The 14,136-nt window shown below is 45.8% G+C and overlaps 1 protein-coding gene across 1 annotated transcript; it reads left to right on the top strand.

Moving 5' to 3' along the window:
• Positions 1–158: 158 nt before the first annotated feature.
• On the top strand, positions 159–13,881 carry ACP6 (acid phosphatase 6, lysophosphatidic). Its single transcript, XM_082220772.1, has 10 exons — positions 159–593; positions 4,553–4,681; positions 4,763–4,893; positions 5,207–5,286; positions 7,909–7,996; positions 9,716–9,851; positions 12,185–12,285; positions 12,540–12,635; positions 13,087–13,246; positions 13,678–13,881. The coding sequence occupies exons 1-10, from the start codon at positions 387–389 to the stop codon at positions 13,789–13,791; spliced, it is 1,242 nt and encodes a 413-aa protein (XP_082076898.1). The 5' UTR covers positions 159–386; the 3' UTR covers positions 13,792–13,881.
• The last annotated feature ends 255 nt before the right edge of the window (positions 13,882–14,136 follow it).

Below are 14,136 nucleotides of genomic sequence, written 5' to 3'. Positions count from 1 at the left end.
GCCATACACGTGACCGGCTGGGAAAGAGCGCCCCGACGCCCGCTGGGAGATGTAGTCTTCTGGTGGCTCCTGGTCGGGGCAGGCGCCCGGCTGAAGAAACCGCATTTCCCAGGGTCCTCCTGGGGGTGGCGCCGAATCTCCTGCCGGCGAGCTGCTGCACCCGGGCGGCGTTGCTGAAAAGGGGGAGGAGGGAGGAGGTCTCTGTTCCGCGAGCCTCGGCGTTTCCTCGCGCCAGCGCTGCAAGAGGAAGGCGGGTTTCCCGTGAGGCAACAGCAGCAGCAGCAACTTTTGCTTTCGCAACTCTGCCGGCAGCTGCGCAAGCGGCGAGCTGCTCCGCTCTCGGACTCGCTGCGAGGGTCCCGCGCCACCTGCCTCGCTCCGTCAGCATGAGTTTGTGGGCTCGCGTAGGCATCTTGGGCACCCTGGCGTACTGCGTAGCGAGCAAGAGGAGAGCCCTGGCCGAGCCCAGGAGGAGCAAAGCGCCGCGCGGAAGCGGCGGCGGCGACGACGACCCGCTGGAGCTCAAGCTGGTGCAGGTTCTTTTCCGGCACGGCGCCCGCACTCCGCTGAGACCCATCCCCGATGTGGAGCAGGTGAGGGGTGGAAGGAGAGGGACGGAGCTGGCAGAGCAGGGCTCGCCGTCCCACTCGGCCACCAGCGGGTCACCGGGCCAGGCAGTCCCTCAGTCCAGCCGAACCTGCCTCCCAGTGTCGTCGTCGGGATGAAATGGGGAGAGGGGAAACCATCTATGCCGCCTTGAACCCCAGGCAGAAATGATGCAGTCAATGCATACATGCCTCTTCCCTTTCCCTCTGGCCCTTCCCAAAAACAAGGGCCATGGGGGAAGCATCAGCTTGGGGGGGGCGCCTTTCAGCAATATACCCCTCCCTGGGTTGGTTCGACCCCTCTTGGCTTCTTGCCCCCCACCATAGGTGCCAACTCCTAGGTAAGTAAAAGATTATTTGACCCCCCCCCATAAAATATTTGAGGTGGCTGCCCCCCAAGTTGATGGCCATTGTGGTTCAAATAGTATGTGTGCCTGCAGTGCCTTGTGATCAATTATATGGGGTTGGGGGTCACCTGCCCCCCATATTTTATTCAAGACAGCACCCCAGCACACCCACACACCCACTGTCTGTTCACTTGCATGCGTGCGCGCGCACACACCCATCCACACAATCACCCAAGTGGGAAGCACAAGGTAAGGGTCCCTTTTGCTCTTCTCGCTGTTTGCTGGCTAGGAAGATCTACAGAGTCAGACCGCTGATCCGTTGTCCACCCTGGCTATGCTTCAGGCAGGAGCTTTCCCCAGTCCTACCTGGAAACGCCCAGGGTTGAACTTGGGACTTCCTGCATGAACAGCTGATGCTTTGCAACTTTCCTGTTCCTAAGAGGGCAGGTGGGCAATGACAAAAGGAGGGCCAGGAGGCTCAGCAAGTGGGGGCTTTGAGTGGAGCCCCCTGGTACCGCCCCCTCTGATGCTGCCCCTGGATCTGGGCAACACAGGCAAGCCTCAGCCAAAATCAAACTGGGGGGAAACAGCTAGTTGGGGGTGCCTGGTTGTGATAGTAGTAAAAAAAGGGGGGGGTAAAAGAACATGTTAATATTGTGTCCTTAAGTGTTAAAAGTATCTCTGCTACATTGTCTCACTAATCTTTGTAACAACCCTACCAGGTATTATGCACCTGTGATTTTAAAAAATGTATTTATAACCCAGTGCTGTAAATTGGCATGAAAAGCAGCAGCTTGCCAAATAATTATCAGGCATGTTCATGCAGAAATACTAGTGGAGCCGATGATGCCCTGGGCCTTGGAAATTCCTGGTGCTAACAGCAATCAATTCCTAAAGAAGGTGCTGCATTTTTTCCCCAGCTGACCTAAAAAGCCATTTGGTACATCAGGAGCAGGTTGGAGGAAGCGGAAGTGGTCCGAGGAGCAGCAGAGGTTGCTGAGCTTCTAGCTCAGGGCTGTCAGTGTGGGCATTTTCACGAGGCAGCAGGTGAAGGAAGCATAGGTGGGAAATTTGGCTTTGCTCAGTGCCAGTAGCCACCAAGCGGAACGCAGGCCAAAGTACAGAAGGTACAGCAATAAGACACCTTTATACTGCCAACCCACAATCTGATAAAGTGGATATTTGCCCCAGAGTGCCTTGGCATAGAGAACATGGAAACAAACGTGGGAATTATGTTAAAATGTGGGCTGCCGCAGAGCTAAGGGAGTGAGCTCCATGTGAGGTCAACTCTATTGTGGTCACTTGCTTAATGCCTGCCATTCATACTGGTGGGGTATGCTAGCTTGGGCTGCTCTGCTGCCTGTCAACAATGAGATGCTTCCTTCATTACCAGCTGGGTGCTGCAGCCCCAAATTGTGAGCGCTGGAAGGTGTAAATGCAACTGTATGCCAGAGATGGGGAGTGTGCAGACATTGCTGGACAACAATTCCCATCATCATCCCTGACCACTGGCCATGTATGTTATGTGCCTATTGATGAGTAAGAATAGTGACTCATTTATAGTGCTAATTCTCTAGCCTTGTTTTGTGCATCTCCTCCTATCTTGAATGTTACCAACCCATAGGCTAACTAACCAAGTACTATAAATAATTTGATTGGGGTGCTTGCCTCTTGCCCTTTTAACTTCAGGAGATGCATGCATAAACATGCATTTGCATTAGAGCAGGATAGCAGTGAACATCAATCAGCCTGTAATAATAATAATAATAATAGTAATAATAATAATTATTATTATTATTATTATTTATATCCCGCCCGCCCTCCCCAGCCAAAGCCAGGCTCAGAGCGGCTGTATAGTCAGATTTGGAAATTTTTCACTCTGCTTCAACCAGATCAAAGTTTGTGTCACTGTCTTTCATAAACAGGTGATGAGAGAAGGCATTGCAACTTCTACTTACCCAGTTTATGAACTACTTACCCAGCACCTGCATTTCCTCTTGATTTTGTAGCTGGAATAGAATTAATGGTTGTGTTTATTTTTCCTTATGCACCATGTTTCTCTCTTGGCTCTACCTAGCAACTTGTGATAACTTCTGGTGATGAACAGATTTGGCAGATTTACCACCTAAATCAGTAGGAAGTGCAGTTGTGAAGAAATTGAGATTGCTCTTTTTAAAGTTCCTAAACTCATACACTTTAAAGTGTAAGTTGTGGGGAAGTGGCCAAGAACTACTGATGGCAGATATGCTTCTTAGGATGAATACAGAGAAACCCTGATATTTTAAACAGTCCAGAGCAAGCCTCATTTGTATTTTCTGTGTTGCAGTGTTTCCAAAGGCAAGTGCTTGGAATAGGGCAAGGATTGGGAGCCTACCAGCTTTTCCTCTGAGGACCAGCTGTTTAATAACTTAAGAGCCCTGCTGGATGAAGCATATCTAGTCTGGCACTATGTTCTCACAGTGGCCATCAGATGCCCGTGGGAGTACCATAAGCAGAACCTGAGTGCAACAGTGCTCTCACCACACATAACTGGTCTTCAGAGGTATTTTGTTTCGGGCAGTGGAGGTAGAATATAGCCTCCATAGCTGGTGGCCATTGATAGCTTTGTCCTCCACAAATCAGCTGAGCAGGGTAGGAACACCTGCCATAGGTGATGCTATAATTGCGGCATTGAGCAAGGACCATGACTTGGTTCTCTGTATTTGTAACCCTGACTAAAAGAATTGCAAGCAATCCTCTCTTGACTTTTTAACCAGCAAAATAGTTGGATATAGTATTTTAGCCCTGGCAGTTCTGCAGAGATCCATTTTCACAAGACTTCCTGATGTTGGTGTCCATAAGGCATGTGCAGCACATTTCATTAGGGATGTGCTTACCCAGTAAATTAAATTGAAACACAGTTCTTATGAAGCCGAACAAAGGGAGAGCGAAGTGGGAGGGGGTAAAAAGAAGGGATGGAGACACAGGTGAGCACACAGAGACTCCAGTCCACAAGCCCATCTGTGCCCCTCCCCGTCCCATTGTCACTACTTTGCATTATGGCTTCTGAGTCATCCCCAAAGCAAACCCAAAACTCCTCCTGGGCTGACCCCACTCCTGCTCCTCCACGAAGTCTAAGAATGACACAGAGGAACAAGCTATTCGCTGCTCCTGCTCCTCCTCTTGTTACACACACAAAGCAGAGCCAGCCAAGATGGCCTTGCCATGCTCTGACTGCTTCTCCAAACACGGGAGTAGGAGTGCTGCCTACTGCCATTGTAAAACATTGCTGAGGCTGCAGCCACTTTTTCTTTTTCAAGACATTAGAGTATGCATGGGCACACCCAGGAAGTATGCCTACATTGATGTTTTTGTATATTTCAAAATCCTGGAGTAAGAAGATTATAAAATGTGTCACTGCCTGCTCCTCTTGCAGCAGCACAGCCTGAGCGTTGAATGAGATGTTTTAGCACCAAGCTTGCAGTTTGCCATGCCTCTAAGCCCACTGAAATAAATTTGATTTTCCACAGTAGTGGGTTGTCAACCTCTTCTAGCTACTTGAAGGTCCCAGTTGCCTACTCAAATGCTTTTTCTTTTCCTTCATCCTTGTTTCTGGAACAGGTGGTATGGGACCCTGCTCTTTTGGAGACGCCTGCCGAAACAAAGTTTGACTACACAGTAACGAACCTGGCTGGTGGGCCAAGACCTTATTCTCCTTTCGAAGAAAGCTACAAAAAAACAGTGCTGAAGGTGACCCAACATGTATTCCTTTGGAAATGTTGCATCTCCGTTTATTTTTTCAGCCATTCAACAGAGCTTTTCTCTTCCCAGGGCGGAGTGAATGCAGGCCAGCTGACCAAAGTAGGAATGCAGCAGACGTTTGCACTGGGGAAACGGCTAAGGAGGCGTTACATTGAGGAGACCCATTTCCTCTCGCCAGCATTCAAACCTTCTGAGGTCTTGTGAGTCTCTGAACACTCCAGTTTCCTTCCTAACAGCTTTCTTGCTCTTCCTGCTGACTGTTCCGCTCCCTCCCAGCCCACACGGCATCATAAGCCTTAGCAAAGTTTCATCCAAAGTCCTCGCTTGCTTTCTCCCTCACACCACTGTGTTCAGTTTGATGTTAAGAATCTCCAGCTAGAACAGATAGCAGTGCTTGGTACTGCCATATTGGTGGCTCAGAGTGCTGAAACCCCTCAAGTCCCACCCCGTGTCAGTTTGTACAGGGAGCAGCCCACTGTGCTCCCATTTCATTGGCTGCCTTCTGTCTTTCAGTGTCCGTTCCACTAACATTGTTCGGAATCTGGAGTCCACGCGGTGTTTGCTAGCTGGGCTGTTCCAACAGCAGAAAGAAGGTCAGCAATGAAGGGGAGCTCCTTGCTCCTCTGTTCGCAGTCCTGCCTTGGAGTTTCTCTCCTAACAGAGATCATTGCCCTTTACACCACTGTTCTCTTTCTGGCTCTTCTGTTTATCACTGTCTATTATGCCATACCCTAGTGCAGTGTTTCTCAGACTTGGGTCCACAGCTGTTGTTGGACTACAACTCCCATCATCCCTATCTAGCAGGACCAATGGCCAGGAATGATGGGAGTTGTAGTCTAACAACAGCTGGGGACCTGAGCCTGAGAAACACTGCCCTAGTGGATTCTGATAGGCTACACTTGCACTCTAAATGAGGAATTTCACGTTTAGAAGGAACTGGTGACTACTCAGAAAAGGAGTGCTATGTTGGCTCCCTTGCTGCAACTCCTAGGGTAGAGGATGTAGTTTGCAAGGTTTGTGGTGTTGGTGGGCTTTTATTTATGCAGTCATGCAATTGGGTGCAGCTCATGCACTGCATCATTTTGGGAACGTTTTCAGTAGGTGAGCTCACCGTGGCAACTGCATCAGGCCCAGGAGCTAGTAGCATGTTGCAGAGCTGGCCTCAGAAGGGCCCAGACCCCTGCTGCTCCCACAAGTATACTTCTTGCTGCACGCCTGCTTCACAGACCTTTGTTAATGCATGCAGGTATTCTCTACATGCCTCCCTTTACCCAGGCAGGGCAAACATCGATCATAAGTTTCTGATACAGCAGAGAGCTTGACCCCCGTAGTCAGCACAACTTGCATCATGCCCATTGCACCCTACTACCCTTGAAAACTGAAGGAGATGGAAAATTCAGCAGCCAGGTTGATCACTGGAGCAAGACGGTCTGAGCATATTACACTGATCCTAGTCTGACTGCACTGGCCTACCAATTAGCTTCTGGCTCCAATACAAAGTCCTGGTTTGACCTATAAAGCCTTAACACAGTTCAGGACCACAATACCTCAAGGACCGCCTCTTTCCATATGAACCTACCTAGTCTCTCAGATCATCTTCTGAGACTCTCCTTCATGTGCCTCCTCCTTGAGAGGTCTGGAGGGTGGCAACACGAGAATGGGCCTTCTCTGCAGTGGCTCCCTGTCTGTGGAATGCTCTCCCCAGGGAAGTTCATCCGGCGCCTTCATTATACACCAGGCAAAAACGTTCCTTTTTAACCAGGCCTTTGATTGGCATTCTATGCCCTTTTAAAATGTGTTCTTTTGGGGGGGGTATTGGGTTGTTATTCTTTATTTTGATTATGTATTTTGTGGTTTTATATTTTGACTTTGTAAACCACCCTGAGACCTCTGGGCATGGGGTGGTATATTATTAATATTATTGAAATAAATAAATGCAAAATTTACAGAACAAAAAAAGAGACAAAGCAGGGAGAAAAAATGAGAAGGAAAAGGGGGGCAGAAAAGGAAATTGGCTAGTTCTATCTTCCTCCCAACTTCCATGATCAGAGTTGTGGTTCAAAACATGGGGAAGGCTGACCCAGCTATTAGTCCCATTTGCTTGGAATCGCAGGTGGTCAGAGCACTGTTGCACTCAGGTCCTGCCTGAGGGTTTCCCATAGGCAACTGGTCAGCCATTGTGGACTAGGTGGGCCCTTAGCTAATCCAGCAGGCTCTTCTTATGTTCCTAAGGAGAAGGTTCGAAATGATACTACAAACTGGCAGCCAGAACAAAACTTAAATGGGAAGGCAATGGCCATACTGCTTGTGCCATGCACCTTGAGGGTTCGGAATGAGCCTCTATTCAAAACCTTTAGTTGCCCAGCTTTAGAGAAAGATGGGTAACTTGGGTCCTCTTGATGTTGCTGGACTAAAACTCCCACCATCCCCGGCCATTGCCCATGCTGGCTGGAGCGGATGGGAGCTAGAGTTCCCAACCACATCCAGAGAGCCACAGATAACCGACCCGGCTCTCAAACGCTGCTCTGAACAGGCACCAAACTTATATGTGGAGCTGCACAGAGACCAGGAAGAAGAATGGAACAAACAAGTTAAATCTCAAAAGTTTTGATACTAGGATTAAGTAAATTGCAAAGTTCTGCTACCAAAACATTTGTGCATAAACCACTATTTCTTGCAGAAACTCTTATTGTGTTACACCTGATTATTGGGAAATGATTAGGAAGGGAAGAGCGCTGCGCTTACTTCTGGTTTTGTAAACCCCAATGTTTACAACGGTGGCTGTTACAAACTGCTTTGATTAAGATAATGGCATGCTGTGGTGTAAATTAAGTTACAAGTAAGAGAATCATGTGGTGTAAGTCGTTCTGTGTAAGAGTAGAATATATCACCAACAAGTATCTGAAGGCATGTGTTAATAAGTGTGCTTTGCTGAGCATTTAGCACAGTGGGCTCTTGCCTTATTAGAGCAGGCATGATTTAATGTTTACTTGAAGCACAAATGTAATTGGGAGCATAGACTTGTATGCTCCCAAGTGCAGGGGAAGTTCCCTAATGAGCTTTGCACAAATGAGGGTCGAGATGGGTAAGAGATTGTCCTAGGATTATAAACTATTTTAAATCAGTACAAGATGTGTTTGAATTAATTCTTAACAGCCCGAAACTTTAAACCATGAATTGCAAGTGCATTCAAGGTTTTTTTTTGTCTTGTACAGGACCCATTACCATAGTTACAGATGAAGCAGACTCTGAAATCCTTTATCCCAACCCGGTGAACTGCCATGGACTGAAACTCATGAACAGGTATCTTGCCACAAACATTCTGTCTGGTGCCATTGTGCAGACAGAAGGTGCAGTAGTTATTGCAGCAAGGCCTTTCAGAAGACCTTGACCTAAATTATATGCATGGCATCAGTTGATTGCCAAAAGCAATGTGCTCCCCTAAACCCTGTGAACAGTTCTGGACCTGTTCAAGCATTTAAAAGAACAGGTGGGAAGTGTTCAAACTGGGCAGAGGAGCATAGCTTAGCCACCCCTGCTCCTCCTTTTGCAAGGAGGATTGAGCTGCATTCAGAATCATCTTTATCAGGAACTTGTGCAGTCAACATGCAAAGGTTTGCTGGGCTGGGGAGCTGCACATTTTCACTTGTTTCAGTTTGAGCTTTCATACACGCTTGAACCTGAAAGACACCTTCTGACTTCCTGGGGGCGGTTGGCTTGTTGCATCCCTCACAGAACAGTTCCAGTGTTCCTCTGTGAAGCAAGCCCAGGCTTGCCATTCTTACCTTGCCTCTTTCCCTGCACCTTTTATGCCATTGCAAAAGTCTCCTTAGGGAATGACTGTGTGAGATCTAGCCATAGCCTAAAAGCTGCTGACGTGTAAGACTGCGAGACGAGAACAAAATAGCCAAAGCAAATCATGCTCTTATTGTATGTTAGAGCAGTTGTCCAACTATGTTGTGAATAAACTATTTTCAAACAATTTTAAAAAAGCAAGCAGTTGGAATGAAAACTTATGAAGTAGCCTACCATACTTCTGTGTCTCACAGCTTGACTATTTAAACCGCTCAGATGATAGCATTTGTTTCCCCAAACTTATACTGTAGCGACCGGTTGCATTTTGTGGAGCGGCTAATGTGCTTGCTGTAGGCTCCTCTGGGATTATGATGGGAAAGGGCTCTCTAATATGCTGCTTGACAATTCTAGTGATTCGGTGAACTGCGTAACTGGTGCCCAGTCAGCTCAAATAAAAGCAAGTATGATCATGCTTGTGTCAAAAGCCCATGGGACAGAGAGTGAACGCCAATTCCCTAACTCCTGGCAGAGCCAATACGATGCTATTATAATCACTATATTCTAAAACAACCCCATATGCAATTCTGCTTCTCTTTGAAGAACTGCATCAGTAACAGTTTCCTTTTCAGGGAAGCTGTGGCAAAATTAGGAATTTTCAAAGGTGGCTGTAGGCAAGCATGCCACCTTGTCCCTGCAATTCAAGGGGCCTGGGACCGTGCAACATCAGTGTGGCATGCACACATAATGCAAGCATGCCCCATGGCCCTGGCCCATGGCCGGCACCCCCCCACACACACACACCTTGGTGCCCCTGTCCATAGGCTACTCTTGTACAATGGTGCAGCTAACCTGTGGTCCCTTCCAGATATTGCTGGGCTCTCAAATTCCATCACTCCTGGCCATGCTGGCTGATGGGAGGTGGGATCCAGCAACATCTGGGGCGCCATTGGTCATTAACATCTTCCCTAGTGAGGCAAGAGCTATTTAGTTATTTGCCCTGAAATGATCCGAGTCAACTAAGGAAAAATTATTTTCACGTGCTTAAGACCTCTTGCTTTTTTGTAACTAATTCTGATGCATTTAGTTGTCTATTGCTCAAGCAATCATTTCAAGCCAAACAGCCCTGCACTCCTTTCTCCCTTCTAACAAGCACGGGGATCCAAGCACAGTAGCTTGTGCAGATTACCATTTATGCATTATTCTGAAGCTTTCGTTTTTCCACGACAGAGAGAGGCTGGCCAATGTGCTGCTTCGGCAGCCAGGAATTGCGGAGGATCTGAAGACCATTAAAGAGAAGATGGGCCTTGACAGCAAGAACGGGGCGGACTTCTTTCTCCTTTTGGACAACATTTTTGCAGAACAGGTACGCTGTGCCTTCGTAGGAACAAGCCTGTTTTCTTTAGCCATCCAAGTTGATTCATGCAGGTCTGTGGGAGAAGCTGTGCTGATGGGCTCCAGCTCCCATTAGCCCAAGCCAGAATACCCCATGCCCAGGGATGATGGGAGTTGTAGTCAAGCAATGTATGGAAGCCACGTGTTCACCATTTCTGTGCTAGCAACTATTCCGCAGAGTAGCTCTTGTTGCAAATCGGAAAATGGCCAAGACAGCTCTGGCAAGAGAGGAAACTATGTGTCTTCCTTCAACTCTCTCCTCAAATGTCACATTTTTTGTCTTTTGTCTTAATTGTTTAACATTTCCTTTTTATCTTTCTCTCCATCCCAAAAAAAATTGTTGCCTTTTACACCGGCAAAATAGATAAGCTCTTTCTTGCTGTTGTTGCTTATGAAAATCTCCAAAGTAGATTGTGTAATTATTTAATCGACTGAATTTCTGTTAATAGATCTTACCTAGGACCTGATGACACAGAAGTAGGTTACATGAAGCAGTTAGCATGATATCAGGGGTGGGCCCAATTCTGTAATTCCCTCCTTAGGATATATCTGTGCTCCCTATATTAGATTGATCCCCAGTGCATCATATGAACAGATAACACATCCCGAGTTGGACCTAGCCAGACTCTTAAGTGCTCCAAGGTGGGATATTGGCAAAGGCCTGCTACTCCACTTTATCTCAGGTTTGGCACTAAAGATTAAACTGGATGTGGGAAAAGCTTGCGTGCCGAGACATTTTAAGGGGTTACAGCAGAGGGAATACTGAATACTGTATGCTGAACATGACTATTACGGATGCTTAGGCTTTTAAGTGGCCAAGGATTGTTTTGTTGTTATATCTTATCCTGAGATCAATAGATATAGAGTAGGCTAGAAATGTTGTAATAGGAAAAATAATGCTCTAGCTGGGTAAACCAGTATAATTACCAATCAGTAAAAGCAAAGCATTTAACAGCAATAAAAATGTGTGCTTTCAACGTTCAGGGCTCCCTTTCTTTATGGATTTGTCTGAAAAAGCTGTGCACCGTCGTTATGGAGCTTCTTTCTCCGAGATGCTTCTAACCACCCCAGGGCTTCCTGTAGCCGAGTTTGAAAGCCATTTTTGTACAACTGAACTGAACTGAACTGAATACTTAAAACTTGTAGGAAATGAAATGTAATGAAACCCAGGTTCCTCATTGTAAACTTTCCCCTATCCTGCTGTTGTCCTTCTGATCCTGTCTCATAGAATTGTATGGTTGGAAAGGGGTCCTGGGATTCATCAAGTCCAACCCCTGCAGTGCAGGAATCCTGCCTACCGATGTCCCAGGGTGGGCTCGAACCACCAACCTTCTGGTTAACAGCCAGATGCACTGACCCATTATGCAATTGTTTTAAAATTACTGGTTTTATATTTTAATTTTTTAATGTACCGTATATACTTGAGTATAAGCCGACCCGAATATAAGCCGAAGCACCTAATTTTACCACACAAAAACTGGGAAAATTTATTGGCTCAAGTATAAGCCAGTTCACCACACCACAAACCTCCTGATGGGCCGGAGTGTGTGTAGATGGCGACTAACAGGCAAACAAGCAGAAAACTGACAGTGGCAAAGGCGGAGGAGGAAGGAGCAGCCAGAAAGGGCTGCTTTCAGGCTGCTCATTCCTCCGCCGCTGCCGTCTCTGACAGTGGCAAAGGGGACCCTCACTCGAGTATAAGCCAAGGAGAGCTTTTTCAGCATAAAAAATGTGCTGGAAAGGTCGGCTTATACACGAGTATATATGGTAACTTGCTGTTTGGTTTTTATATTGCTTTTGTAAACTGCTTGGGTCTTTCTTTTTGAAGTAAGCAGTATATAAATTTGTTAAATAAACAAACAAAATTAATATTGTGCCACTTCAGGTAATTACGTTGCCTGACTGTGGCAGCCAGCATTGTAGTAGGTAACATAAGACATGGGAGGAAATGGTAATCAAGACATTCATATGTCTTGAACTGAAATCTGTCCACTACATGAAGATGTTTTCAGGTTGTCCAAGTTAAAACTAAAGGCTTGTTGTTGTTTTTAAAGGGAATCACTCACTTGCTTATTGTAACAGTAATATAACTATTCATATATCTATCTGTTCACATTGTTCTTCGTCTTTAGACTTAGAGGAATGGCCTAGTTCCTTGTCTAACACAACTTGTTCAAGTGCATGTCCATGTTATGATATCTAACGATAAGCACATGCGTGTCCATGCCTGATCTAAAGTAGTGGTGCCATTTGTCACTGCAGCCTTAGAGTTGTTATTTTAATTCACACTATGCTGTCTTTTAGGCACACAATCTGCCTAGTTGCCCTATTCTGAAGAGTTTCATGGAACTGATCGAGCAGAGGGCTATAGACACACTCCTTTATGTCACAAAATTGAATTTAAGGTGAGCAGTCCCAGGGATGGTATGGGTGGTAAGCCTGGGGATATCTGCAAGACAAAACACAGGATCACTCTTCTGTTTTAAAACATGGACTTCTTGTACAGACAAGTCATGTGTGTCCCTGCTAGCCTTTACTTTTAAACCTGCTCCTGTTCCAATTAAGTTCTGCCAGTTATCTAGAACTGTTAAAAGATGTTGCAACTCTTGTTAGAAACATTTTTTAAAAAATTGATCTGTTTTGTTATATTTCTGACTAGAGAGACTCTCAAGATGTCAGTTGGTCCTCTACTCAATATAATAGAGAATAACATTAAGGCGGCAATGAACCCTTCCTCTCCTGAAATCAAGGCCAGGTATGTAGATTATTGGTATTTACGGTCTTGGCAGAACATCCCATTGAGCAGCATCTACAAGCTAAAAACATTAAAAGGGGAAATGGGACAAATCAAGGGCAGCCGGAGTTGATGGAACAGTGACAATTGCACCATTTAAGATTTGTGTATATATTTTTAACTGGGTAAAGGTGACTTGTAAATATCCTAACTTTAAACGGGAGTTATGTAGAACTTGGCTCACAAAAGCAGTTTCATATAAACAAATACCAACTTGGTGCTCGCATGTGGAAGACAGAACAAAAAGCAGAGGAAGGAATGCTATTACCCTGATAATTCTCAATTTAGCTTATTACATCTACCAACTGACTTGAGATTCAGTGTAAATGGAAAATGCAGCTGCAATGGCTGCTATACACAATGTATGTCATCAGCAAGACTGAATTATTGGTCACTTCTTCTTTTATTTTAGAAAGCTTGCTCTGTATGCTATTCATGATGTTACCCTCTTCGCACTGCTACTGGCTCTGGGGGTCTTTGATTCCAAGTGGCCTCCATACGCAGCAGACATGACAATAGAACTTTACCAGCGTTCCAAGGACTGGTTTATACGGCTGCTCTACAATGGAGAGGTAGGAGACTCCATGGTGGTGATGTTACACATATAAATGGGACCTCAAGTGAGATTTGGGCAGGAGACAAATTCCATACTCTAGCTTGCACAACATCTAAATACAAAGGCTGTTAACAGATAAATCACTGAATCTGGAATGCGGGGATCGTATACCTGTTTCAAGCTAACTTTTGGTAACTTTTAAAGCAACTCTCTTCTCTTTGCAAGGCTGGCAGTAGTGATGCTGTATGTCAGGATATCAGGACTCTGGCCCTCTAGTTGTTACTTGACTACAAATCCCATCATCTCTGACCACTGACTGGTACTATTAGGAGTCTAATAGAATCTGGAGGACCACAAAGTTTACAAGATATTTTTGTTTGCCCAAGGGCCTCTTGTAATGGCAGCTTTTTTGTGACGTAAATGTTGATTTGTCTTGTCTTTCTGCAGGAGCTGGTTCCAAGAGGATGCAGAGCTGGTCTCTGTCCACTGGAGGATTTTCTAAATGCCCTTTCAACTTACAGTGCTAATCCAGAGGAATATAAAATGCTTTGCTCTCAGTGAGAAGAGGCGTAGAACAGATAAATGATTAGTAATACTAAAACATGATTCACAACATTTGTCTTTTCAAACGCCATAAAGAAAAGTGTCATTAACTTGTGGTTTAACTCTGCTAACAGGACAGTTCAAGTAATGTAAAGTATAACAGGGATGAATGCTGCTGCTACATTTTGGAAATTGGGTCCCTGGCTGCGGTGAGAGTTGGTGGTGGCTTAATATCCAAAAAGTTGTTACTGTAACCCAGTTTTTCAAATTAATGGAATCTTGCAGATGGCAGCCAAGTGATGGCCCTCTGCTGACAGAAGGCATACACCAGTGAAAAGGGGAGGCAGGGCAATTTTAAATAAT

Source organism: Podarcis vaucheri (genome assembly GCF_965113315.1).
Source record: "Podarcis vaucheri genome assembly, chromosome: 4".
NCBI classification, from domain to species: Eukaryota; Metazoa; Chordata; class Lepidosauria; order Squamata; family Lacertidae; genus Podarcis; species Podarcis vaucheri.
Note: the sequence above shows the minus strand (reverse complement) of the source record. Positions and strands in the feature narration are given on the sequence as shown.